Source organism: Phaenicophaeus curvirostris, chromosome 9, assembly GCF_032191515.1.
Source record: "Phaenicophaeus curvirostris isolate KB17595 chromosome 9, BPBGC_Pcur_1.0, whole genome shotgun sequence".
Classification (NCBI taxonomy): domain Eukaryota; kingdom Metazoa; phylum Chordata; class Aves; order Cuculiformes; family Cuculidae; genus Phaenicophaeus; species Phaenicophaeus curvirostris.
In genome coordinates, this window is record NC_091400.1 from 33,982,947 (window position 1) to 34,010,688 (window position 27,742).

Here is a 27,742-nt window from a genome sequence, read left to right on the forward strand (position 1 = left end):
GTCGGGAACTACAAAAGGTTTGTGGGGTAGGTTTCTAATGCAGATGCCAGCGTTGATCTTATTTATTACAATGGGAACAGGCTGGTGAGGCAAGTCACGCTAATTGCTCAGGAGGACTTTGCTCTGCCATAGTTTGCTGAAATACAGATTATATTCATTTTTTTTCGTGCAGGCCAAAATATTTGGCAACTGCAGCGCTCACTGTAGTCGCCTTTCCAAGTCCTTCTGAAGTTTTAACAGCTGTACCAAATTTTTAGCCAGCAGTACTGGTCAATAACCCCCGACCTGCTGACTCTTACCTCAGTGTGCTGACTGGGATTATTCTTTTTTTAAGCTGTACTGTAGGGAGAGCCTCATCCATGTCACGTTAGGCTGTACACACGCAGGGCTGGCACATGGAGGAAATGCAGGGAGGGGAAGAGTGACTGAGGAGGAGTGGGGGTAGGAGCGGTCCCCTTGAGTACAAATTTAACAGCAGTAATAGCATTTGTGTCAATCGGCCTCCCTGCTTGCATTTGGTGTCTATTGCTAGACACACAACACTTCTGTCTGTGTGGATGTCAGAGCCCCTTCTCTCCCGTTCTCTACCTTATTGTATCGTTATACAGTCTGTGTTTTGTCCTCTTCGTGGCACACGGGGCACCCCTGCAACCTCTCCCAGCATTACACCTGTCAGATTTACGACTGAATTTTGAAATATTCAGGCATGGACTTAAAAAATGGCAGTTTCCTAGCACTTGTGCTATATCTGCTCTTTTAAATTGGGTGCGGTTTTGTTCAATATCTTTATTGATGATCTGGGTGAAGGGATTGAATGGGCCCTTAGTAAGCTCACAGATAACACTGAGCTGGGAGGAAGTGTCAATCTGCTCGTGGGTGGGGAGGCTCTGCAGAGGGATCAGGACAGGCTGGATCCGTGGGGCGAGACCAACAGGCTGAGGTTTAACTAGGCCACGTGCCAAGTCCTGCACTCAGGGCACAACAACCCCGTGCAGCTCCAGGCTTGGGGGAAGAGTGGCTGGAAAGTGCGGATGTGATGGAGTAGTGGACAGATAGGGTTGGACTTGATGATCTCAAAGGTCTTTTCCAACCAAGTGATTCTATGTAGCTGCAGTTTTTCTGCTGAAATAAGTTAAGTTAGGTCAAGCCTGCAACCATACTGACCCTGCACAAAGTAGCACAAATTGGATTTTGCATTACTCAAGCTAATAAAGTGAGCAGAAAACTTAAGGAACTTTTATCTTCAGCAGTTAGAAACAAGACTGGGCTTTCAACAGGCAAAGGAAGCCTACTCATTAACTTACCAGATTTATTTCTTCCCTTATAGAGGTAAGGTAAAACATCTTTCAGTAATAAATTAATCTATTAGACAGATTTAGAGAAATTTGTCTATGAAGAGTAAGAATTATCAAATTAACTGGAAACTAGCTTCTGAAGTCTGATAGATTAGACTAGATAGGATTTTATTTTATTCCACGTTAGCTCTGCCCTCAGCATAAGTGCAACTCTCACATCTCCAGCTGCAATTCCATGACTGCAGCTTTTAATTATACCTAGGTGACATTTTCACAAACCAGAATTTAAAATTTAAGAGCTACATGACGGCCAAGTTATGCACCATTGCCTACAGCTGGCTCTTAGAGGCTACACATGCAAGAACAGTCTTTGCCTGTCTCTTCTACCACACCATAGCCTCAAACCTTCCCAGAAAGTACTCCTCAGTCTTCCAGACACCTCTAGGGACAACCTGCATTTTCCCCTTCCAGTACCCTTAGCTCCCTCCACACGCCTTAAACAGGTGCCTCAGCTGTGCAAGGTGACAGCTCCTCAATGCAGAAGGGGGTTTTTTTTAGCTCATTCAGACTGCTTGGTTTTTGTTGTGGGCTGTTAGGGTTTTTTTTGTTGTGGGTTTTTTGAGGTTGTTTTGGTTTCTTTTTAAATGTGAGACTGGCTAGTGTGCTAAATGAGTAGGGAAAGAGTGAACTAATGCACATAAGTTTCACTTCTTTAAGAAGCTATGCTAAAACCCATACAACTGGTAGGGCAAACCAAACATTTATTTTAAAAAAATTCACAGAACAGAAGCTACAAAATTGGCTGTAACGAAGCCACAAGTTCTCTCCCTTCCAAATAAAACCATAACTGATATAATATTTTAAAAAGTTGGTTTAGGCCTTCCACGGGAAGACTTCTTACACAAATTTGCCAGTTTCTATCACTGATTGTAGGAGCTAGCTGCAAATGTGGAACATGCTCAATTTCTTAATTCTTTATGACAGTCCCCCAAAACTACATTATGAAACTATCACCTGCATTATACTGTAAAACATGTTAGCATTCAATGAAAAAAACCACAAGGGATTTGAACAAAGTCTTAAAGAAAGCCAATATAAAGGATCAGTATGTGTAAGGGACATCTCTGGAAGATCTGATGTCAGTCATGTTTGTCTTGTAAGGCTACAGGCCACATTTGTGCATTAAAACACACATTCTGCACTGGAATCTGATGATTCTTCTAGGACCTTGAAGACACCCATTTTTTCCTTTTTCATTTTTTCAGAAGACTTCATTTGGTCTAGGATTAAAACAAAACAAAAATCAAGAATAACAGGTGAAGCGCCTGCAACCTTACTGTTGCAGATAGAGAAGTCTTGGGTATCTTTGGATTTGGAAACCAAGCTGATAAAACCATTTAGTTCCTCCATCAACAGTTTGCAATTGGAAGTTTGTGCTATTTTTCAGTTATGTGCGTTATGAAAAAAAAGTCCAACACCTCTGGTTAAATCTGAGCTAAGCAGTTTTTAAATCTGCCTGAACCAGTCTCGTTTTCCTGAGAAAACAGAATGCAGTCAACTTATTTAGCGGAGCTACTAGGAGAAACACAAAGTTACTGCTCTGCTAAGCAATGTTCTTTTCTAAAGTTCAAAGACCTACATCTTGTTTTTCTAGCACTTCCAATCGCTTTGTTTCCCTTCCAGTGAATATAAAGCCAATGAATGAGAATAGTTTATATCAAATTTAATAATTACAGTTTACAGGAGTGGGAGGTGGCATTTCAGTTTCTAAAGAAGTAAGTGCTGTTACAGTAGCTGTAGTAAATATTCAGTACATAAAGCTGCACCACTGTTTTTCTATAAATATTTTTGACAATTTTAATATAATCATTTTGCTTGGTATAGCCATAAAAAAGAACAAGCAACAGTTTAGATGCACACTAATAACACACAATAAATGGCACCACCTCCAACCTGAAAGGAAAAATTGTATTGTTTCACAGCCTGAATTTCTGAAGATAGAGACCATATTATCAGTGCATCAAGAATAATTTTCTATATGAGCAGTCAGTTAACTGAAAATTCTTTAGACAACGTAGGAAAAAGTTACAAGTATAATGACAGGTCTCCTAAGGCAAAGTTATTTCACTTAAACTATACATATCACTTATTTAAGGTTAGCTATTCCAAATTCTGTACTGAATCAATTTTCTTTATCTATGTTTGAGGGTTTTCTCTCCTGAAGATACTGAAGGAAACAGCGTACTACATCTACCCTTTAGATGAACTGGACAAGAATTTTTTCAGTTACAACAACTAAAGAGGGAAAGTTGCTTTGCAAAACACCTCCTAACCTATGCTTTTCATTCACAGTTTACTCAGGGCACACTGTGTGTGAATGGGGGTTTCTGGAACAATTTTAAGTTCTGTTATTTCTTCAGCAATTCCTATTGGAAATGTCCAGCAAAGGAGCCAAAAGGTCCTTCTTCAGATGCACTACAACACAGCTGTGAAGCTATGACAGCTTTCTATATATAAAGACACTTATAAAATATGAATTTATTGTTGAACAGAAAAAAAACAAATGAAAACTGACTTACCAACAAGATCACTTCTATCCAAGAGTAACTCTAGATCTTTATCACTGATAACTTTTTCTTTAGATCCTTTAACCTCCCTGTTGAGGAAGAAATAATTTCTCAATACAGATAAAAGCATGTTACAGTTAGTATTGCATAGAAGTCAATTTTCCCATACAGCAGAAGCCATAAGGTATTCTTTCCACTATGAAGATTCACATACCACTTCATAAGACAACTACTGACAGCTGCTAGCAAGTTACAAACTCATAGCTCCAAGGAAAATATGAAATCTGCATACCTCTCATAGTCTCTGGATTTCAGTAATTCTATTAATTCCTGGGGGTCCAGGCAGCTCTTTGACTGTGCTAGACCAGATTTCCCACCTTTAAACTGATCTGTAGAAAGGAGAAACTTTAAAAAAGCACAGAGACAGGAACAAATTCTCTAAATTGTTAAATCAACCCTGGATGCACATATTGAACAAATAACTCCTGCACATCAAAACTAATACTACGTTTCATTGTTTTAACCCTCAGGTAAACACACTTTATGCTAATAGCCTAGCTGGTCAGAGGTACATGAAGAGTTTACATGCAGGCCTTTCACCTTCTAGCTGTAGTATGCAGAAGAACTGATTGAAACACCAATTCCACATGCACACACATATGCAGAACAGAAAAGCCATTAGTTCTACTTACAGTAAAAATATTGTACATAAAGTTAGACGGTGGATGCTGAAGTTTATTCCCTTTGTATTGTAAGCTGGTTGAAACAAAGTAAGCAGCATTAACTACAAGATAGGAAATACATGAAAGATATATGGTTTGCAGAGAGAACATCCAAGTTTAATGGATTCAACAGGCATGACAAAAAAAAAATACACCTGACATGCTATACACAAATCTGGATGTCAGCTCAACTATCCAAAAAATACACAAGATTATTACTTAAAGCTGAGCATGGGTGAAGACAAACTCAGTCTTGCACATTTCAAGGAGACAAGTAAGGCTTACTGTTCTGTACCAAATTTCCTAAGTTTTTATCAACACATCTACCCACTTTATGAGTCTTCATCGATCTCTTTCATCACACTCACTGCTGTTCTTTCCCATACCCTGGTTTCAACAGTTCTCACACTTTTTCCCCATCTCCCTCCAAGGACTGGCTGTTTGTCTGTGAAGTGTAAATCAGACAAGTTCCAGAGTGTTTTGAGCTATAGGATTCTCTCCCACATTAATACATCCTGCTGGGACACACGGCATCCAGGTCCTGTCATGCATTATTAGTGATGCATTCTCTCACTTTTAGTTTTCAGAGTTTCACTAACTATATGGCATTGAATTAGTGCTGTACAAGTCTTTGGCTGCAGTAATAGTGAGACAGAGAAAAATACAGAGGAACCTAACAATCACTTAACACTTCGTTTATGTCCATCACTTCCTCTCAGTCTGACATCTTCTAATTCAACTAAAATCATGCTGGCTTTCATACAGTTTCCTAGGCAACTTTCTTCAACAGAACAGAAGCACAAGCCTAAAAGAATAACCAACTGCTGAGGCCAATAAAGCATTCAGTTTGCAACAAATTCCAGTTATTAAGCTCCAGTATTTGTACTATACACATCCTACCTACACGGTTAAGCATCACTGAAAGGTCTAGCTTAAGTAAGCTTTGTGATACTCCCTTCCTTATTCACTCCTCCAAAATTCCAAAACTTTTTTAGATATTCAATTTTATAGGATCCATTGCATCATCTTAACATTGACACAATGGATCTAAAGGTTCCTGGAAAGGGACAACCTTGCCTAAGCTGCAAGATTTAGATATGATTCATCGATAGCTACCAAGATAAATATTCAACTTACTGCCAAGCCGAAGGCATGGCCCCACTTAACACTCAGCTTCCTTCCAGCACAACTAGGCCCGGTTCCTACTGTTACTTTAGAGTATCTCAGTCATCTGCTACTCAAGCACATTGTATTTTGTGGGCTCACCTTGCCACTCTGGTTTTAACTTCAGGTTGGACCATAACCAAAGCATTAAAAAACAATTCTTTCTTATTTAAATTAGTTATTAACATGCCTACAAATAGTCAGGTGGCAATCCTGGCAGTCACGCCAAGACAGCAGCAGCAAACAGACTACAAAGAAAAAGGCTAAAGCTAGCATGATAAAGCAAACAGCTAACAGAGATTAGCTAACATCATCCAAAACCAGAGACAAACCACAGCTTAGATTTGACAAGCAGTGCACTTCAGACAGTTACAGGTGGGGTCTTTCTGCCCATTTATGTCCTCATGAAACACTTCTTTTTTTTCCCATTCATATACTATGAGAAGTTTTGTAAAAGGCTAAATATGGTATGAAGCCCACATCAAGTTACAATAATTCCTTTTTACAAGCAAGGTTAGAGTTTGGAAAACGCTATAGGGAGCTACTGTCCAAATGTTAAGAAACCAAATAAGCTACATAAGCAAAGCAGGATTCCTATGGAACCCAAACTAGAAAAAAATTCCCCCCAAAAGTGACACCTCAACCCAGTCACTTCCTGAAGAATTTTCAGTATGACCAGCTATATAATCAAGAACACAAGAATCACCACTGTTCTGCACATAAAAATCAAGGACTATTGTTCTATTCAGCACTGTTTAATTGTTCAAACAGAACTATTCGACTCTAGTTGTAACATACTTTTCTTAAATTCAAGAAGACAGAAGCAAACAGAATACTGAAATTTTTTACAGTGATTTTACAGCTCTAGGAGTTGCAGTCTCAACTAAGTTTAGGAGGAATCCCCCAAAAACCAACTTTCTACAGCGTTTTCTCATTTTACCATTTTGAATAGGATGCTGCCTACACAAGCAAGTTTGCCAGTGCAACAGGAAAAATCTATCACTAAACTTCACATCGTGAAGCTGCTCTAAATGTCATAAGCTAGGCATAGTACTCCAACTGAAAAGCTGTTGTAAACTGAACAGCAAGTAGTAAGAATTTTATCTGCTTTTCCATTTATATTCTAGTTCATTTAATTTTCTTTTTCAAAAAATAATCAACTCTGATTTGGCATCTACCCCCAGCATTTGATGCTAAAAGTCCAGAATCATTTGGATCAAACAATCGTCTTGGTGACAATCTGCCAACAAGCCCAGAGCTCTCTCCCTTATTGCCTGGTTTTTATGTGTATTGCTTCCAGGTAGGCTCTCACTGTCTCATCATCCCTCTTTTTTTTTCCTTAAATACTAGTAAAGGAGCAGTCATAGCAAGGTGATTTCAGAAATATTACAAGTATTTTCCTTTAATTCGCTGCAGAAGCTCTATACAATGTGCTTAAGAGTGCATTTTGAAACATAATACTAAATAGCCACTTGCTGGGAGGGTGAAGCTTTTTGCATTTCAGAAAAAATACTAAGCAGGCACAAGACAGCAGTAAGGAGCTCTGTCTCGAGATTTAGACACACAATACACGATAACAGAAATCATAAGAGATAGATACTAACTTTTATGGATAATCAGCTTCTCCAGCTTCCTCTTGGCAGCAGCTCTCTCCACAATTTTCTGATCAATAGTATTCGCTGTCACGAGACGATAAACAACCACTGGCTTTGTCTGGCCAATTCTGTGACACCTGTCTTGGGCCTGCAAGTCTGACTGGGGGTTCTTAACAGATAAAGAAAAGTTAGCTACACCATTAACTTTTTTTTTTAAGAGACATATCACAGACAGCTATTTCAATAGTCAGCTCTCAGAGTCAGAGCAGAAACAATAAGCAGGGCAGCCATGGTATAATAGAACTCTACATCTCTCTGCTCTTAAGCTCATCCATGACAAGCTCTGCTGCTGTAGCTGCAGAACCAGAGTAACCCAAGGAGCTGAGACTCCTTTAGGACTATGTGCTGCAGTTCTCACCAGATGGGCAGTGTTGTATCACAAATTTAGTTGAGGGTGTTAGTTGTAGGTTTGGCATTTGTTTTGGTTTTTTTTGCTTGAGGGTAACAAAAGTAATTTTAAAAGTTTTCAGCCATTTCTGAAGCTGCTTTAGCTCTCCTGAAACCAAATAGTCACGCAAACAGAGCGGTCTACTAAAATAAAGTGAAAATGCAGAGGTTCTCAGTCATTTCCTTCCATACCTCTCCGCTTCCCAGCCTCCAAACTCAGAAGCAGCAGAATCCTAGCTAGCTAAAACATACATGACAAGTCACAGGAGGAAGTTCAAGGGGCTGGTACTAACATGGCAGCTGTTGGAAGTGGGAAACCTGTAGAAGGTCCAGCTACACTCAAACTTAAATAAATCTAAAGAAGAAAACGTATCTTCAACAATGACGGAAAAACCTCTCCTGCTTTTGGCACAACTCAGGGGCAAACAGGCTAGTCTTGGAAACACACTCTAACACTGTATTTAATAAGCTAAGACCTCTCAAAGGAGGCTGTATATTTCATACGTAACATTTTTGCGTACCCTAACCTTACGTGCCTGTTTAACAGCTCATTAAAGTTACAGAAATGGTCTACATCACAATGTTTTAGTATATGATTATCAAAAGCAGCAATAGAGAAAGCATTTTATGACACATATTACTAGGTTAACAGTCTGACAACGTACCCAGTCACTATCGTATATGATAACTGTGTCTGCCGCAGTTAAGTTAATGCCCAAACCTCCAGCTCTTGTGCTCACTAAGAACAGGAAGACTTCAGGGTCAGTATTAAATTGATGCATCTGGAAGAGAATTCATCTATTAAAAAACCAGCAGATCGATCAAGCACAACAGAGTTAATGTTTTATCTTGAGACACCTGTGTTTAAAAAAAAAAAAAGATGAACAGAGATAAAATACATCACACACTCAGAGGCAAAACTAAGGTTTTAAGAAACATTGTGTGCATTTGGGACAGGACAAGACAAAGAACTGAAGCAATCATATTTTCTTATCTAATGATTCCAGTCAATCTGTTACACAGAGTGGAGATGACTATGATGAGGTATGGTCCAAATCACATTCTCCTCAACATAACCTACCATCCAGTGATGAGCAAGGTGAGAACATTCCAAGCTGGCAGAGCCTAAAAACATAACTACTTCATGACACAAGCAGCAATCTAAAATAGCGATGCCAACTTGACTAACATCCAGCCAACCTGTACACTTTCTCCTTTTACTTCAAAACTAAGAGTAACTTTCTGACCTCATACTCAGCATCTAGCCTACTTTCACATGTTTCCAAGTATCACCACAGATCCTTATAGGTTTGCAATACCAGCCAAAACCTAGTCTACTTAGCCTGACCACCCACATGCTGGTAGAATGCTGGAAGGGTGTAGTACTAGGGACGTGGTTTAGCGGTGAGCTTGCCGGTGTCAGGCTTACAGTTGGACTCGATGATCTTTTCTACTCTAAAGGTCTTTTCCAACCTAAACGATTCTGTGATTCTCTTAACTTTCAGGACTTTGATCACCACATAGGAAAATGAAACTGCTACCCCGCTGCCAGGAGGAAAAAGCTACCCAAGCTCTCTAGAAGCCCCACATCCTCTGGGGTTTCCTGGACATCAGCATCCACAGCACCAGCAGCTTATTAGGGAGCTAGGAAAAGCCTTGCTGAACTTTGACTGATGACCTGGAAGACTTCTCTTACCCTACTCCTAGCACTGCGATAGGCACACAAACCTAAAAACAACATGCTGCTGGTTACCCTTTCCTCTTTAAGAATCAGGTTGCTTAGTAGTGTTAGAAGTGTTCATGGGTTTGGTTTTACTCAGTCACACTCACTGTGGCACAGAAAAAAGTGGAGCAAAGGGAGGCACAATTTGAGCTAGGTGATCTGTCACCTGCCACTGTTTTTCTGTATCTTCATAACACTAGTGCATACTTTGGAGACGAGATGTCAGTTGTAACACATCCCCTAGATACAGCCTATGTAGTTCCTCTATATATGTATTGCTCTTTTACATCTCTGCAAACCTCTAGAGAGGTGGTATTCCCGAACCACCCTGCATGATGGCCCCTTCATGACAAATACATGCCTCAGTAGTAAGGCATTCTGTGGTTATTTGAGACCATTACAAGTATGCAGGAACAAAAGATTGTGCTGGGACAAATCCATGCACAATTTTAGGCTCAAGTTACAGGTGGCCCACTGGTTACAAAAAAAATATTTTTCTAGAAATCTACTTTATTTGGCATTATACCTGCAGCATGCTCCGAGATGCTGGCATCAACTCCTGGATACTACGAAACAATATACTCGGGGGTAAAAAAACTGGGATTAGTATCTACCACAATCTATATAGGTTACATATTTCATATATGTCCCAAAATACTGGTTAGTAACACCTTTCATTGCTTCAGTATTTCTGAGCAGCAGATATTGAAGTAGCAGCAAGGATGCACTTTTCCACATAGACCTTTTGCCTACTGAAAATTAAATGCTGTATTCCATATTCCAGCGTGACAGAAACAAGAATTTGCTAACATGCTCAAAGGGCATGTACATTTACTTACATTTTCTTCTCTCTCTGCATAGGACATAGAACCATCCAATCGACTAAATTTGAACTCTCTCAGATAGCAGTAATCCATCAAAATGTCAAGCATCATAGTCATTTGCGAGAACAACAACACCTACAAAACCAGGAAGATTCCTTAATATCATTTTTTTGTCATCAAGAGATAACTATCCCTGCGCACGCTTCCTCCACCTCCCACTCTCCCCCCTGAAAATCATTAGCTTTACCTTATGTCCTCTCTTTTTCAGTTCTGGAAGCATTCGGTCCAACAGCAGAAACTTGCCTGAATTCTTTACTAGACCTTCATCAACCTTGAAACACAGGAGAGTTGACCACATATTAGGAAGGAAGAACACTAAAGGTTTCCCCAGCTGAGAAGCACCAACAAAAGCTGCCCAAAAGCTTCTCACAGAAACAAACTTGTACCATTTTTTTAACTAAAACTTGCAAGATTGGAAGCAAAACTAATTTTAGCAAACTACATTAAATTGGTTAAATCATGATTGAACTAAATCAAACCTCATCATTTCATATGCCCAAATAATTTTTAAAAAAAAAACTAATTAGCTTTCATCCCATTTCTGGAAGGAGAAAATGATGATTTTAATTTTTTCACATGGAAAAGCATTTCTGTTTCTTTCCCGGCTTCTAATTAATGCACAAGGATTCCACCTAGTGGATAGAAGAAAACACTGCTGAACAAGTTACCACCCATCAGCCAAGTGACAATGGTTCACAGCACAAGTTTTAACACTGCTACCTTAGACCCCTCTTTGGTTCAAGAGTTAGATCTAATTTGTGCTATGCACTAAGGTAAGGGATACAGAAACTTCTCAGGTCAAAGCCATACAGCAGCCCTGTTGATTATGCCTAACTCATTTTCCCAAGCAGGCACTAATTCCTGCAAGTGTCGTCGGCTGTCGAACAAACTGCATTTTCTACACACGAACTGATTTCCCCCTATCACCCAGACCAGGCTATTTACTTTTTATACACTGACTCTACATAAACTCCAACAGCCCGCTCCTGAGTGTGGCTGAATCTCTGTTATCACTCACTGAACATGAAACGTGTTTATACGTGTCCACAAACCTACATTTATAGAATGTGCAAGCAACTTCCAGTTGTTCAAGATTCTTTCAATCCAAATTACTTTATACTCTTCTATATTGCCAACTGCTTTGTGTAGATTAAACTACCCACTGTTATTTGTGATTTAATTTGGACTTTTTCCCTGCTGAGGAGGAGAAAGGATGCTATATTCTCTGATCGGATGACTGTGTGGTACTTGCTTCAGGCCTTCAGTTCTTCACACTTAAAAACTACCACTGGACCCCCCTGCAATGTATACAATTAATGTTATGGACAGCTCACCAAGGCCAGCATTTTTTGTTTTGAAAATTAACCTTCGTGAGGAGAACTTGATGCAGATCCTAAAATGCTTTGAGTCAATGGAACCCAGCTACTGTTTGAAATCAATAACTTTGCTCCCAATACTGAATGCTGCCGTAATGAAGAACACTACTGCATCCCTATGCAAAGGTTAAAAGGGCACAGAAGCTGAACTGGACTCCGCAACTGCTGCTGCACAAAGCTCCACATAATGATTCAGTCATACTGCTGTAATACAGTGGGGAGGCAAATGCCAAATACATTGAAAAGGCCATTCTTTACTCCGGTCAGCTCACAGCCTATTGGTTTTTTATGCCTGAAATAATTTTTCTCATAATCCTTTTAAAGTACATACCTTGAACTGTTGTGTAGCAGGGTCCAATGGGTATTCAATGAGATATGGGTGATTACAACATTTCCTCAGTAACATCATAATATTCTGCAGCTTGAGGTTCACCTCTGATTCCATGGGAGTGCTCACTTCTACCACTGGCCTTGAAAAGATACATCGTTTAATTAGTAAAGAAAGTGTCACCTTATTATGCTACAGATACTGGAGAAAAAAAAAAAAATAAAGTAATGAATTCACGTGCTGTGTCCAATGCCCTCAAAATCCCTCACAGTTAATAAAGCTAGTACCAGACAAAATTTCTTTTAGTGTCACACCTGTCACTGAAAGCACAAGGGTTTGCCATTATTGGTTTAAAATACAAAAGGGCAAGTCAGTAGTAATCAGAAGCAGAAAAAGCAACTTTTGCAAGTCACCCAGCAGAAAGGAGAACAGAAGCAAGCTGTCTCTAGAACAAAATCATCTGTCTATCCCATTTCCGCCACACGTACACATTTGCAGGATTCACAATGAATACAGCTATTTTGCTTTTCCACATTTAAGCACTGTCTCCAACATAAGAGATCCATGCATACCATAAAACTAATACAAGCTTGTATTTAAAATTTCTCTTCTTACAAAGTACACTGGACTACAATAAAAATCTAGCAAAAAGAAAGTTGGGGAAAAACTTTTTAGCAGGGCCTGTAGCAGTAGTACAAGGGGGAATGGTTTTAAACTATAAGAGGAGAAGTTTAGACTAAACATGAGGAAGAAATTTTTCGCTGAGGACGTTGAAATATTGGAATGGGTTGCCCAAAGAGGTGGTAGATGCCCCATCCCTAAAAACATTCAACGTCAGGTTGGATGGGGCTCTCTGAGCAACCTGATCCAGTTGATGCCTTCCAACCCAAACCACACCATGATACCATAGTCCTTCACTACCAAAACGTTTCAACAGCCAAAGGAATTACACATCATACCAGGATATTTTAGCTCTTCACAGATTGTCAGTAGCACTATTGTCACAGGACCTACCTAAGACTGTGACTAATGAAAACAGACACTCAGGAAGCAATTTTACTGCTGATCCTACAAAGGTCACAGGTCTAAGTGACCAGTAGCAAGGATGAGTAAATGTGTTGTAGTTAACTATAACTTTGAGTCAGTGAGTGATCGTACAACCTAATCACTACAATCATGGCCTAGTGAATATTAGGTAAGGGCAAAGAAACAAACCCTAAAGCTACAAGGAGAGCGAATTACAATAAACAAAGCTCTAGAAACAAAAGAGATTCAGCATAATGAAAAAAGAATCTTTTAGGTCAAGCACCTCTCTTTTTCTACTTCCTCTTGCATTTTGCTGATCAATTTTTCCAAGTCATCAGGTGAACCATAATGTTCTTCACAATAATCAACCGGTTTTCGACCACGGCGTTTTGGTCGGCCAGTAGGACTCAACTCAACTACTTCTTCCTGTGGGAAATAACATTACCATCAATAGCAGACAGCTTCAAAGGCCTATGCTGACCCAAGAATTCTCAATACTGAAGAGATGTCAGTGATACAGATTCAGCAGCTGTAAGTTTTGATAAGCAGAAAGTGCAGCTCAAATTTTACAGGTTTCTAATTGTGGATTTTGAAACCTTCTGCTTCATTTTTAAAAACTGCATTAGTACCTTGCTGATTTTACAGCAGAAACCAGCAACTCTAGGAAAACTGCTGTGATCTTTCCCCAGGCTGCAAGTAACTGAGAACACATTTAAACTTAAAATTGCTTAGTTCTGCGCCCTCTGAGGCCAGTTACAGTAATTGCCATTGCAATACATAACAGAAGGATCAGATTAAAAATTTGAGCAACAAGTAGGTTTAAGTTAGAATGGTAATGAAGCAATATCAATGTGGTTTTGCCTACAAATCATTAATAGCAAGCATATTTCTGAATACATAGATTATAGATAATAGAAACCTCATTATTTCCAAGCAGTTTGCTAATGGTGCGATTTACAATGGCAGTATAGAAAGTTTCTTGCTTTTTCGTCAGTGGTGCATATACCACAACTTCTCGTTTAGGAGGAACCTCAAGAGCAACATCAGATTTCAGTCTTCTCAGTAAGAAAGGTGTCAGAATCTGAAATGATAAGCAGACGTGTTACAAGTACTCAAAGCTCTGAACAAGGCTAGTTAAAAAAAAAGAAAAAAATCAAAACAAAAAAACAGAATACAAAAAGGGCCTACTGCTGTAATGCAATTTTGACAATTTAAAGTAAAGGAGCTAATTTGTAAAGTTCCATATTTATTTTTTAATATAAATGCCTACTTTTAAAATGCAAAAAAACTTTTATGCACATGCTAGTAGTACGTATGTCCAAAAAACAAATCCACTGTCATTTTGAAAATTTTTGAAGTGTTTAACTAGAGGGTGCAGTAGTAACTATATTACAGACTTTTCAAAGCTTTGTCATTAACCAAAACTAATTTTATTATGATGCAGCTTGCTTTGCTTGTTATATTTCTTAAATCAAGTTATTCCAAGAAAGCCTCAAACTTTTATCCAAAATAAATTATAGATTGTCATTGACAATTACACATAGAAGAGGCAATTTGTATCTCTCACCATCAGCTTATGATAGAAAAGTGATAGTTCTGTAAGCATTTACTTCCACACCCTGCCTTAAAAAAAACTCCAAGTTTTGAGTGTTAGTTTGGTTTTGAAAACAGGCACATTAAACAACTAGTTTGTCAAAAGGTATTCTGTTCAACACCTGAAAGTTACGTGATTTCCCTCAAAAATATCTTTCAACAAAATAACTATACCTATTAAATCTTTTGGCAAACAGACACAAGCAACTTCAATTAAGTTTGACTAAACTTAATTCAGTTCCAAGAATACAAATGAGTCCTTATCAAAGAGGTGTATTGTTCCATTCAGCATTTTTAAGTGCGGTAAAGACTGGAAAAACCTCACAAGTCTAAGTCCAGAAGTGCCACAATAAAAGCCTCAGGCCATAAATTCAGCTCCACAAACATGATTTTGACATACTTCATAATAACAGTCAATGTTAGAAATAAACACAAAAAGTAAATGAAAACCTGATGCAGCATATGCAAGATGTTTTGCTCCCTTTCTTTAGCAATAATATCTTCGGCAGTTTCTGTGATACTTGTAATATCAAACCAGGATTCAAAGCTATAAAAACAAAGGGGGTGGGGGGAAGGAATAGTTTACTTCATAGATATTGTTCTTCTCCATTATTTAAGTATACTATTCGACTCTTTCCCAGTAACTCAAGGAAAACAAAACACTAATATCCACCATAATCACTGGGTGAACAGGAGGTATTTCCAAAATAAACCAATCAATTCAGACGTTTGAGATTTTAAGTGATTGGTAACAAAAAAACCCCAACTGTAATAATTGGAATATTCACTACAATCTATTATATTCAATCCTACTGCTTCAGAAAAGGCTCCATCTCTCGTAGGTCCCATGTCTGCCAGCTCCACACAGCTTTTTCCAGCCCCTTAGGAAAATCTTAAGCAGCACCAGGCATTAATGACTAGACAAACAACTCTCTCCCTGAATGCTCACGCCTTAGCTCAGAGTTAAGCTTCCACTATCCATAGAGCTGACAATTACTTCCTTCTTTTCTGAAATCAAGCGTGAATGCAACACACATTTTAAAGCTTTTACCACCAAATAATCATACCAAATTACAACCACACCATAAAATAGCTCTTCACATACTGATATCAGTTTAATTATTAAAAAGTCACAGTAATGACCAAACAGAACAAAGGGGACTAGTTTTCACGATTAGATCACAATCTACCTTTTCAAATCATCAAACACATCTGGCAACAGGAAGTTAAGCAATGACCAAAGCTCTGCCAAGCTGTTTTGCAGGGGAGTACCCGTCAACAGGAGTTTATTGTCTGCATTAAATCGTTTCAATTCTCTGATAAGGCGGCAGTTCATGTTTTTAATCCTGTGACCTTCATCTACTATCAGGTATTTCCAGAAGCAATGCTAAAAAAAAGAAAAGTTATTTCAGTCACTTTACTCCATGAAAACATGTGCCAGATGAGATAAGCAGAACTAGTAAGACTGTCTGATACTGGCCATTAGAAATATTCCATTTACTGTTGTTTCTCACTTTGCCAGACTAGAAGAGCTTATTCTGAAGAGCTAAAGCCACACACCTGCTTCATGGTGACTGCATTTAGAAAGCTTAGGAGGTGACAATAAAAACTTCTACAAGCAGCTCATCTCACTGAAACAACCATTCTGGTGTTAACCATGATATTTATACACTAAGTATATCTTTCACTCCAACATTCAGTAAGTACAGATTTCACTCCCCCACCATTATCTACAGAGAGGTAATAAAAAGAACAGGTATGCTGTAACTATCTGCTTACTTCAATTTTTCAATAGTATTCTATTTGAAGAACTTCTTAAGAATAAAATACCAGAAACACTGCTACCAAGCAAATAGAAATGAATGTCAATATAAATGCCACAGTATGACAATTATTGCACAGGCAACATGCATTTGTTGGTTGTTTTGGTTGGGTTTTGTTTTGTTTGGCTGGTTTTTCTTACTATGCTCAAAAGCACAGCTGTCAGTGATGAGCCACTTCATGCATCCTAGAGTTTTCAGGGGAACTTAGATACCTGCAGGGCATTTCTGTCTCGCATTGCTATTTCAAAGGAAGTGATGACCACAGGATGGATTTGCAGCGATCCTTGTCGTCCATGAATTTTACGAACCAGTTTACGACGTTGCTGCTGAGGTCCATGATAGAGCATTAGTGGAATCTGAAAAGAAAAAAAAAAAACCAAAATAAAAACAAAAAAGAGGGTTAGAAGTTAGATGAACTAAGCTTATTTGGTCCTAAACAGAAGCCAGGAGAGATAATTAGTTCTGTTACAAGAAGGCTGTAAATACGCAGCAAGTTACGGCACAGTGTGTGGTAACCACATAACTGCAGTTAAACTGATGTTCTATACATAGAAAGTTTCAAGGCAAAAGAATAAGAGTTACATAATTTGGTCTTTTAAACCTGAGAAAAAAAATCTTCATTACCTCTGGAGTAAATCTCTTGAATTCAGACATCCAGTTTGGAAGAGTAGACAAAGGACCGCATACTAAGAATGGACCAGGGACTCCTCGCTCCACCATCAGTGCTATTGTTGCAATACACTGGATCGTCTTCCCCAGCCCCATTTCATCAGCTAAAATGCCATTTATACCATTTTCCCAAAGCATCTGCATACACAGAAAAAGAAATGGAAATGCGACATAACAAACACACCTTAAGAACAGACATCTTTAGGAATGTTAACACCTGCAGAAACTCCACTAGGCACATCTTTTATTACAGATGAGTAACATTTCACCATCATGAAACTAAACACATCCCACCTCCAAAAACTTCCTTAACTCCCCCCTCTAAAAGACTAAGTTATTGTTCTGATCTCTGAGTTTTATCTGTTCAAGTAGCTTCTACAGGCACAGCTACTTCACCACAGGAAAAAAGACGCAATTCCTGACCAATGCAGCCAGCTGCTCCAGCAAAAATTATTTGTCCAGACACTGACTATTCTGATAAGTGACAGAGCAACCACTCACAAAAAAGCAGAAAGACACAGAAGTGTTCTTTGGCTACTCTACCTACTGTTCATAAAGAAGGTGGCTACAACTGGGCACCCAGCTAAGGAAGCTGGTTTTTTTTCCCCCCTCAGAACAGGCCTGTTTTCCCTATACACTTCTCAGTGACAGAATAGTGAGCTCAGTGGCATCCACTTGTGAGATCAGCCTAGACCTGTTAAAACAGGATACAAATGCTTGTGGGTAAGAAAAAAGAAAGTGAAAACTTAAGGGAAAAATTAGATCAGCAGTAGAAATGAAAATACATCTGTCTGGCTGTGATAAGTAGAAAATGAAGTTGTTCTAATTTAGCTTGCAAGCAAAAACAGGGAGAAATTAAATATGTATGTGTGAATTTTTCATTGCACATTTCTTTAGTTTATTTCAAAGCCTAAAGACAAAACATCTTTAAAACACCATTAATATCACTAGTTAAGATTTCAAGATGCAGAGAACAGAAAACTTTCATCTGTGTCAGGCCTGCAAGGTAATGGGTCTTTAAACACCTATTCGGCTAGTATTTAAGTCTTTGAGACAGGAAAAATTAGCAATACTGTCCCTTAGCAGTATGCATAGACCCTCTGCTTTCCAAAGTACTTATAAGGACAAGTTGAGTTGAACAAGAAAATAGGTGGAGAAAGGGAAGATGGAGAACACTGACAAAATAAGTGTAAAGAAAAGTTTACAAACACAAGCATTGTCCCCACACTGAAACTTTATATCTGCTGCTTGACAACTTTTCCAAACATCAGATTCCTGTATCATGACAAATTGTAAAGAATTGTTTTTCTTCACCTTCCCTGTACCAACTACAGTCACAGACTACTAATGTCTGTTCCCCTTCATTTCTCTGTCTCCAATCAGCATCATCTATTTCATCAACAATCACTTCATACCCTTAGCCACTCCATGCCTTCCACTTGGTACCACCTCATTACACCGCCAGTAAAAATCTTTGGCTGCTGAAAAGGCACTGGTTGTCCATTAAATTTTCGTACTGGATCAAGGAATTGCTTGGCACTGTGTCGTACAGCTTGACACAATCTGTCCTTAATGACACTATTCGAGTCTCCATTTTTCTGCAGGTCTTCTGGACACAGGTTGTCAGAAGAACTTTCATCCTATAAGAGGGAAGTTCAAGGAACACGTGAGAAGTGGCACTCACATCAAAGCCAAGCTAAGACATATTTAGCTCAATTTACACCAGTCAGTATGCAGTGAAGTAAGCGAGCCTCTGTCTCAAAGATCTGAGTAACTGTCAACTCAAGAGTAGAATTTGGTTTTAGGATTATTACTACGTAGGCAAATTTCAACAATGCAAAATCTCAATGACTCATATGCATTCTTTACTCTTCTGGAGCCGAAGAGCAGTGATAGCTGCAGAAGCTATTTGGCTTATAACTTTCAACTCATTAAAGCAAGCAGAACAAAAACCCTCTCCACTGTGGCTGACATTTAATGCAGCTATTTCCCTTCTGTAAACAGGTTCTAGTGAATACTGGAAAGTAATTCATGCTGTGCTTGTAGCTTTTAAACTACAGCAGAAGCAAGAGCCCAAACTTGTTATCTCCATGCCCGAATGCTTAAAAATGACTGTCTTAAGGTCTTATACACTACCACAAATATTGCTTAGTAACTTCCCACTTCCTTTATTTTTGAAAATACAGGCATTCTATAAAGTATAAATACATTCAAATTCAGTGTTCAAAAAAAAATATTAGACAATTTCCCCCAGATTTCTGAAAATAAGTATTTAAGTGCATTCATAGAATCATAGAATGGTTTGGTTGGAAGGGACCTTAAAGATCATCTAATTTCAACCCCTCTGCCGTAGGCAGGGACACCTCCCACTAGACCAGGCTGCTCAAGGCCGCATCCTACCTGGCTTTGAACACCTCCAGGGAGGGAGCAGCCACCACCTGTTCCGGTGCCTCACTGCTTCTTCCTAACGTCTAATCTAAACCTTCCCCCTTCCAGTTTAATGCCCTTCCCCCTCGTCTTATCACTCCATTACTTTGTAAAAGTCCCTCTCCAGCTTTCCTGTAGGCCCCAGCTTCAGGTACTGGAAAGGCCATTTAAAGGTCTCCCAGTAGCCTTCTCTTCTCCACGCAAAACAACCTCAACTCTCTCAGCCTGTCCTCACAGCAGAAGCGCTTCAGCCCTCTGATGATCTTTGTAGCCTCCTCTGGACCTGTTCCAACAGCTCTTTATCCTCCTTATATTGAGCATTCCAGAACCAGACACCGTACTCCAGTTAGGGTCTCTTGAGAGTGAAATAGAGGGGGGAGAATCCCCTCCCTTGACCTGCTGGCCACACTTCTTTTGATGCGGCCCAGGATATGGTTGGCCACCTGGGCTGCAAGCACATGTTGCCAGCTCATGTCAAGTTTCTCATCAATCAGCACCCTAAGTCCTTCTCTGCAGGGCTGTTCTCAATCACATCATCCCCCATCCTGTATAGAAACCACAGATTGCCTCGACCCCAGTGCAGGACCTTGCACTTAGCCTCGCTGAACCTCATGAGATTCACACAGGCCCACTTTTGCAGCTTGTTCAGGTCCCTCTGGATGACCCTGCCCCTTCAGGTGTGACAAGTGCACCACTCAGCTTGGTGTCACCTGCACTACTTTAAAAAAGTTCTAATTCAGGACTTCAATAGCTGGCAGAGAGATGTTTATTTACAGGAAAATTTTTAAAGATACACCAGTAAGTATGAAAAGCCCTCCCTCCCTCTGGGCTTAACACATTTAAACTACAATAACACGTGTTAACATACCTGACTTTCCACTTTACTCTTTTTTGCCACTGATAATATTTCCTGTAAACAAAGAAAAAAACATGCTTATGTGTTTCTCAACCTTAAAGGCTACTACAATTTGTATTTCATTATATCTTCTAATTGAAGAATTCAGATGTACTTTAAAAAGCTTTGCATATAATATCATACAAGTGACTCTAAACAAGGCCACACTCCAGACAATGCATTCCAGTTACAAAAGGTAACTGAAAATTCAACTGGAGATGTAGACAGTTCACAGTCTCTACTGGTCTGACAACACTGCTCTTTAACATAGATCTTTCCTCCAACGAAGCTGTGTGTTACAGATAGACTGTTGTTGGCTGTTGGTTAATAATTTCTGATGGCAATGTATGAGAATGTATTGTTCTAATATACAGATGTCACACAGCAATTGACTCATCAGCTAAAATCTGTGCTACAAAACTGTGGACAAGCCTATTAAGAGTCAATTGCCTACCTCTTTGGACATAATTTCCGAGATGTTGTACGTCCCATCTTCTCTTCCTCTCTTCTTTTTTGTACCTATAAGATAACATTTGAGTGTATACAAGAAATCAAATATTAAAGAAACTAAAACCACCAGTAGTGATAAAAGGCAAAACCCAATATATTACCTGATTTCTCCTCTTTGCCATCAACTGGATTTTGACCCTAGAAAATAAGCATAGGAAGAGGTTCATCACCTTATGGATTCTCTAACTATCATGGTACAGATAAGATGACCTAGCAAGCCTCAGCCCCATTACCTTTGAAAATTTCTTGGAACACATTTACTTTTAAACAGTTTATTAAAAAAACCAGCAAAAAAAAGAATCTGTTTAGTATTTGATAGGAATGGTTGGACTCAATGATCCGGTGTGTCTTTTCCAACCTAGTGACTCTATGATTCTATGTTTTGCATTACTCACTAAGCATCTTGGCTAAATAAGTAATAATTGCTAACAAAAAACCTCTTCAACACAAATTCAAACCATTGTATTTAATATGATTAGTCAAAAACATCTCTTTAAGATGATTGTCACTTTATGCAATTTTAATCGCTTTTAAACAGTCTTATTACAGTTAAAATAAATAGGGTATACTAGCTAGAACATGCAAGTCAAACGCTAGCCAAGTCCAATTTATTTAGTTTGCCTACCTTGATCTAAATTGACATGGTACTTAGTCAGACTTTCATTCAGAAAGTTGCATAAAATAGGTGGTTAATCTTACCTTGGCAGATTTTAACATCATCTCTCTCTTTTTTTCTAACTTCTCTTTTCTTCTCTGTTCCTAAAAAGAAAAATAAAACCATACCTCCACACATTTTTTTGTCTTTCAATAACACCCAAAAGAGAACTAATCCATTACAGAAGTGATAACAGGAATAATTACATTGATTACAGAGCTCTGTGTACTCTACAGACTTTATTTTGGTATTGCAACCTCACTAGAAGCCTCTATCCTAACACAGTATAAAACGATAAAGCAAAATTTGGGAAAGAAAGTGCAACTGCTCTGAATCCCTTAAATACAGCAGTTTGGAAAGACTCCAACAAAAATATTCCCAATTACAAGCTCTTTATGATCATTTCTACCGCAGTAAGTTTTCCATGTATCCACCTCCCCCATAAATTCTACATATTACCACTTGTGTTCATTATGGAACTGAAAGCAATACAAGTAGCCTGCAATGTCTTTAACAAGGAAGGGCCTTAATGTCTTTAAGAATTTTAATATTTTCATACCACCTACTGTTTCCAATTGCTGAAAGCAAAAGAATCCTGGAAAGACATGTAGGAGACCTTGGTATTTATCAGATGGAGCAAAACTTAACACTGAAACACGTACCCAGTCAATGCAGTAACCACAAATTTTAGCTAACGCCTGAAGTTCAGACGCAGCTGTAAAAAGGAGGTTCCTGCAGTCTGTCAAACATCACTTTTCTGAGCATGTCATTGCTCTGAATATTTTCCTAAGATTATTTCTCTCTCAAGTGTAAACTCTTACAAGCTTACCCATAAAGGTACAGTTAAGAAAGTCAAGATAAAGCTAGATATGAACTCAGCAGTCTATGGATCAAAAATAAAATTTAAAAAAAAAACAAAAAAAAAGGCATCAAAACATTTTCTGAAAGCTCCTGTTCGGGAACAGCATATTCGGGAACAGCATAATTACTGCAATTAATGAATTTGTTTGAGGGAAGCCAGCATTAGCACCCTGAAGACAAGCTTCACCCTCAGCCTTCAGTAATCAACAAAAATAAACTGTGCAAATCCTACTTGTCAATTCTTTGCATCTTCCACCCTCCCTCTTGGCTTTCTAGTTCCCTTAAACTTTGTTCCTTATTTCAAATATTTTCTCACCTTAGCATTCAGGCCAACAAAATAATTGTAAAGATATCAGTGCCACCTTTACGCCATGATTTTAAATTTTAATTCATGCTCTTTCCAGTCTGATTTATCTGTTTACGTATAGAACAGATTCTGAATATTATGTAAAGCACCACTTCATTCCCGGGCAGTAATTCCAGTACATTTTCATGTTACTATAGCAATCTTAACAGCATTTTTACTTCAGTTCAAACCACTGGATGGCAAAATCCTCCATACAGACGGCACACCATCTTAAGAACCCCCACTGCAGACATGGATACACCTACCTCCAGTTGTTGTTGTTCCATTTTGGTTAGCAAGAATTTGGAATAGATGTTGCTTTTTTCAAGCAAATGTTGGAGCCTCTTATAGCGCACTTCACTTGACTCTCTGTCCCAAGAAGCACGAGCCTGGCCAACACAAAGAGATGTTGAGTGTTTATAGATGTCTCGGATGTAATGCTTTTAATATCATGGAAGGTTCTTCTGCAGGATAACTCATTATCTCACCTACACACAACTTTGCCTTTCCAGTCATTACACATCTAAGATACATGATTGTATGTACTCGCGTGTGCCTATGATGTGCTGCAAGATCAAAGTAAGGGTTGCATACCCTTGCACATGTAAGCAGAGCTGTGCAACACACATGCTTCCAGTGCAGTAGCATAAGGCATTCAAAGGCTCAAAGGGATCTAAACTCCCAATTTATAGATTTAGAGCAAAATTAAATTTATTTGTAGCCTGTAAAATCTGGGAGGGGGAAAGAAAAAAAAAATCCCTGGCAAATCCTACCTGGCAAAATTCAGTTTCCCAGGTATTAGTTTGGACTCCTCCACATGCCATTTGCAAAAAGATATAAGTTTTTCCTTATGAAGATATTCAGACAGCTACAAAACCATTATGCCTAATTTACAGATGTCCAAACAATTCCCAATGTGAAATTAGTAATTTCTCCTTGCTTTGTTTTCAAAATCCGCCTATGCTTTTAAAAGTAACTTCTGCTGAATTAGTCAAGGATGCGCATTTAGTAGTCTGCAGTCTACTCTTCACAACTCAGATCAAAACTTCCCCAAAATGTAACAAAGCATTCACCCTTCTGCATTCACCATTAGATTGAGGTATCAAACGAGTGAAAAGGTATAATTAGCATCTCCAAGGGAACTCCAGAAAGCCAAGATGCAAAGCTTCCCAAGATGCTTATCTTATGCCTTCAGTTCAGAAGAGGGGGAAAGATGTTAACACAAAAAGGAATCATGGGACAAACTGTATGACAAAGAAAAGGGAGAGCATGTTTCTCTCCCCCAGAAATCACACCTTTATTTTCCACAAGCAGTACTCTCTGTCATTCTTATCAGGTAGCTATCACCACAGTCTTTTACAGGTGGAAGATCTATCTCCACTAGTTGTCTGGAGGAATATACTGCCTTCTCATGATTCTCCATAAAGTTTTTATTTGCTTCTGCTCTACCTAAACCACTTTTTCTCCTTCAGATGAAAAGTACCTGAGCTCAGAAAGATCAAGCCTTGATGGTAATGCCAAGAGAGAATATAATTAAAGTCGAATTACTTCATTCATTAAACTGCTATTGCTCACTTTCCACTGGAATGAGCATCCTTCCCTTAACTGGTCAATCTGAAGGACTGCTCCCCTGACCAACAGCCAAAATTTCAACGGAAAAATAAAACCTCAAAGACAATGAGCAGCACTGATTCTTTATTTCTCCCTTCTTGTTGTTTGTCCTAACCTTCAAGCCTCAAGTGGGGTTTTGGGTTTTTCCACTTTTTGACTAAAAAGGTCAAAATTTTGCTGCTCTTTTTCATCACTCTACATTCTTATGTATTTGCATAGTAGTATTTTGCCTTCAGCCCACAGAAAGAACAAGTGACTCTTTGTTGGGCTGATATACAGATCACCTGGCAGGGGGGTTGCCAAAGTTACAACCATGAAGAAAACAAAAGCTTCAATAACATCAACTGCCCCCAAGATAAGTAATCTCCCTTGGTCTGACTGGCTCCAGTTTGCACAAGGAAGGCAGGGCAGAAGGACACAGGACAACACAGCAATAACTTTGCTAGAGACAAGCTCTGTGAATTCTCAAGAAATGGAAAAAAATACAAAAAAAAAAAAAAAGCCCTATGACATTATAGTATCATTGTGGAGGTGGTTGGTTGTGAAAGAAATTAAATGCCAAGTCCTTTTATCAAATGAGAGTGCAATGAGAGTATTCACTGTATAAAGGGTTCCCCCCTCACCCTCCTAAACCACTGCCTCCAGATTTTTACTTCCAAGTCTGATCAAGGAAAACCTGAAGAGAAGTTCAGAGAGGCACTATCACAACTTATTGTTTGCAAGAAAGAAAGATTATGAGCCTTCTGGGAGAACAAGGTATTGCTTTCTAGCTACAGCATCGCAAAATCCTACAGCCTAAAAACATACCTTTAGAAATCACTACTTGTCTTAGTGAAAAGAGTAGTTAAACTTAGCTCTAGGCCTTTGAAGTTGTACTTTTCATGTCCTTAGAATAACGCTTCAATTTTTAAGACACCACGCTCCTGTGGGCTGAATATAAAGCTACGTAACTGACAGAAAATGAGAAAATAAGAGCAGTGAAGTGACTTCTCAAGTATTCTTCCAAAAAAGCATCAGTTCTTTAGAATACAGTTCTCAAAAGAGCATTTAAGATAAAGTCTTCTTTCAGGTTCATATTTGTTTATGCCTGAACTATAATACCTTATATAGCATTCTGACACTTTGATAGTTTGTACCAGCACGAGTCTAGACCGCACCATGTTTTCAAGATCTCTCTCCAAGACAGACAGGTCAATATCAACAGATGCTCAATATCAACACTTGAAAATATTCCAGCAAGAGAAATGAAAAGTAGTAATGATTTGTCATTTCCTTCAAGCAGTCTAGAAACATCTATATTGCCTGCAACACAGGCAAACAGAGCTACACAAAACTCTCTCTCTACAAAGCTACATCAACTTGGGCATGGTTTAGTGATTGACAGGATTGAGTGATTGATAGGAATGGTTGGACTCGATGATCCAGTGGGTCTTTTCCATCCAAGTGTTTCTGTGAATTCTCAGGATGATTATATGTACGTTTCTCTCAGTGGCAATACCAGCTCAAGCAGCTCTTGCTCTCCTCAACTCCGGGGGTGCCTGCAAAACTGTGTGCAAGGAAGAGCAGGCCCAGAAATTAGCATGAAAATAATCGTTTTCAACTAGGGAACTTGCTTGATGAATTTCAGCTGCAGCCTTCAAACTCTATTGCAAAGAGAACGAGCTGTCAGTGACAAGAGCTGCCTAAGCTACACCTCCTACCAAAGAAACACATAACAGAGCTTATTTCTGGCAAGAATGAACGGTTTTAAACGAGTGCCCCGCAGAGGTCTAATCAGGCCATTTTGGTGGTTTTATTTAACTAAAGAAGAAGCAAAAAGATGAAAAGTAGCATTATATACATACACAGAAAACACAAAGAAAAAAATTGCTTCATTTTTTGAAATTAGCTTAGCGTGAAGGGGTAATACTTGATGTAAAGGAGTAATACTTGATGTAAAGGAGTAATACTTGATGTAAAGGAGTAATACTTGATGTAAAGGGATCTGGGTTCTTTAGCCTGGAGAAGAGGAGGCTGAGGGGAGACCTCATTGCTCTCTACAACTACCTGAAAAGAGGTTGCAGGGAGGAGGGAGCTGGGCTCTTCTCCCAAATGACAGGGGACAGGACAAGAGAGAATGGCCTCAAGCTGCACCAGGAGAGATTTAGGCTGAACATCAGGAAAAAATATTTATGGAAAGGGTCATTGGGCACTGGAACAGGCTGCCCAGGGAGGGGGTTGATTCCCCTTCCCTGGAGGGGTTTAAGGCACGGGTGGACGAGGTGCTAAGGGACATGGCTTAGTGTTTGATAGGAATGGTTGGACTCGATGATCCGATGGGTCTTTTCCAAGCTGGTGATTCTATGATTAGCTTGGTGTAAAGGGATGATTAGCTTGGTGTAAAGGGACGACGGGTTCTAGGCTCACAGCGACCAAACCGAAGAGGTGAGGCTCTCACTACAAGCTTAAAAGCATCTAAAAGGCAGTGAACTTCTTGAAGTCCACCCTTACCTTCTCCAGCATCTGCCGCTCCTCCTCCAGCCCCGCCGCCTCCAGCCGTTCCTCCTCCTTCACCATGGCCGGCGTGATCACCGCCGCCTCCGCCCGCGCCTCCATCTCGGCTCCCGGCCCTTCTGCCACGATCGGGGGTGGGTTACCCGCGGGTCCCGCCGCTCCCCGGTGCCGGCCCTCGCCGCCGCCGCCGCCGCCGCTCTCCGCGTTCTGGGCCGGCATGGCGGCCTCGCGAGACCGAAACCCGCGCGCGGGAAGAGTCTCGCGAGAAGAGACCGCGGAGATCGCGCGCGCGCGCGTGGCCACGCCCCCTGCCCCGCCCCTCGCCCCGCGGGGCGGGGCGAGGGGCGGGGCAGGGGGCGTGGCCACGCGGGGCTGAGGCGGGAGGACGTTTGCCTCAGGGCGCCATTGCTGTGGCTTCGCGGGAGTCGCGGAGGCATAGAAAAGACCCACTGGATCATCGAATCCAACCATTGCCAATCTAAATCCAACCATGTCCAATCTAAACTTCCCCTGGTGCAGCTTGAGGCCATTCCCTCTTGTCCTGTCCCTTGAGAGAAGAGCCCAGCTCGCTCCTCTCCACAATCTCCTTCCAGGTAGTTGTAGAGAGCAATGAGGTCTCCCCTCAGCCTCCTCTTCTCCAGGCTAAACACCCCCAGCTCCCTCAGTCACTCCTTGTAAGACTTGTTCTCCAGCCCCTTCCCCAGCTTCGTTGCTCTTCTCTGGACACACTCC

At 39.8% G+C, this 27,742-nt stretch overlaps 1 protein-coding gene across 1 annotated transcript; it reads right to left on the reverse strand.

Annotated features, from left to right (window-relative positions):
- Nucleotides 1–1,461: 1,461 nt before the first annotated feature.
- Nucleotides 1,462–27,245, reverse strand: HELLS (helicase, lymphoid specific). The gene is made up of 21 exons (XM_069863646.1): nt 27,008–27,245; nt 23,173–23,295; nt 21,744–21,803; nt 21,146–21,182; nt 20,989–21,053; nt 20,508–20,549; nt 18,628–18,852; nt 17,168–17,350; nt 16,756–16,899; nt 15,911–16,107; nt 15,171–15,267; nt 14,047–14,208; nt 13,411–13,553; nt 12,105–12,243; nt 10,585–10,668; nt 10,353–10,472; nt 8,456–8,572; nt 7,353–7,512; nt 4,155–4,251; nt 3,875–3,951; nt 1,462–2,575 (listed from the first exon to the last, which is right to left on the reverse strand). The coding sequence occupies exons 1-21, from the start codon at nt 27,227–27,229 to the stop codon at nt 2,478–2,480; spliced, it is 2,592 nt and encodes an 863-aa protein (XP_069719747.1). The 5' UTR covers nt 27,230–27,245; the 3' UTR covers nt 1,462–2,477.
- Between the last annotated feature and the right edge of the window lie 497 nt (nt 27,246–27,742).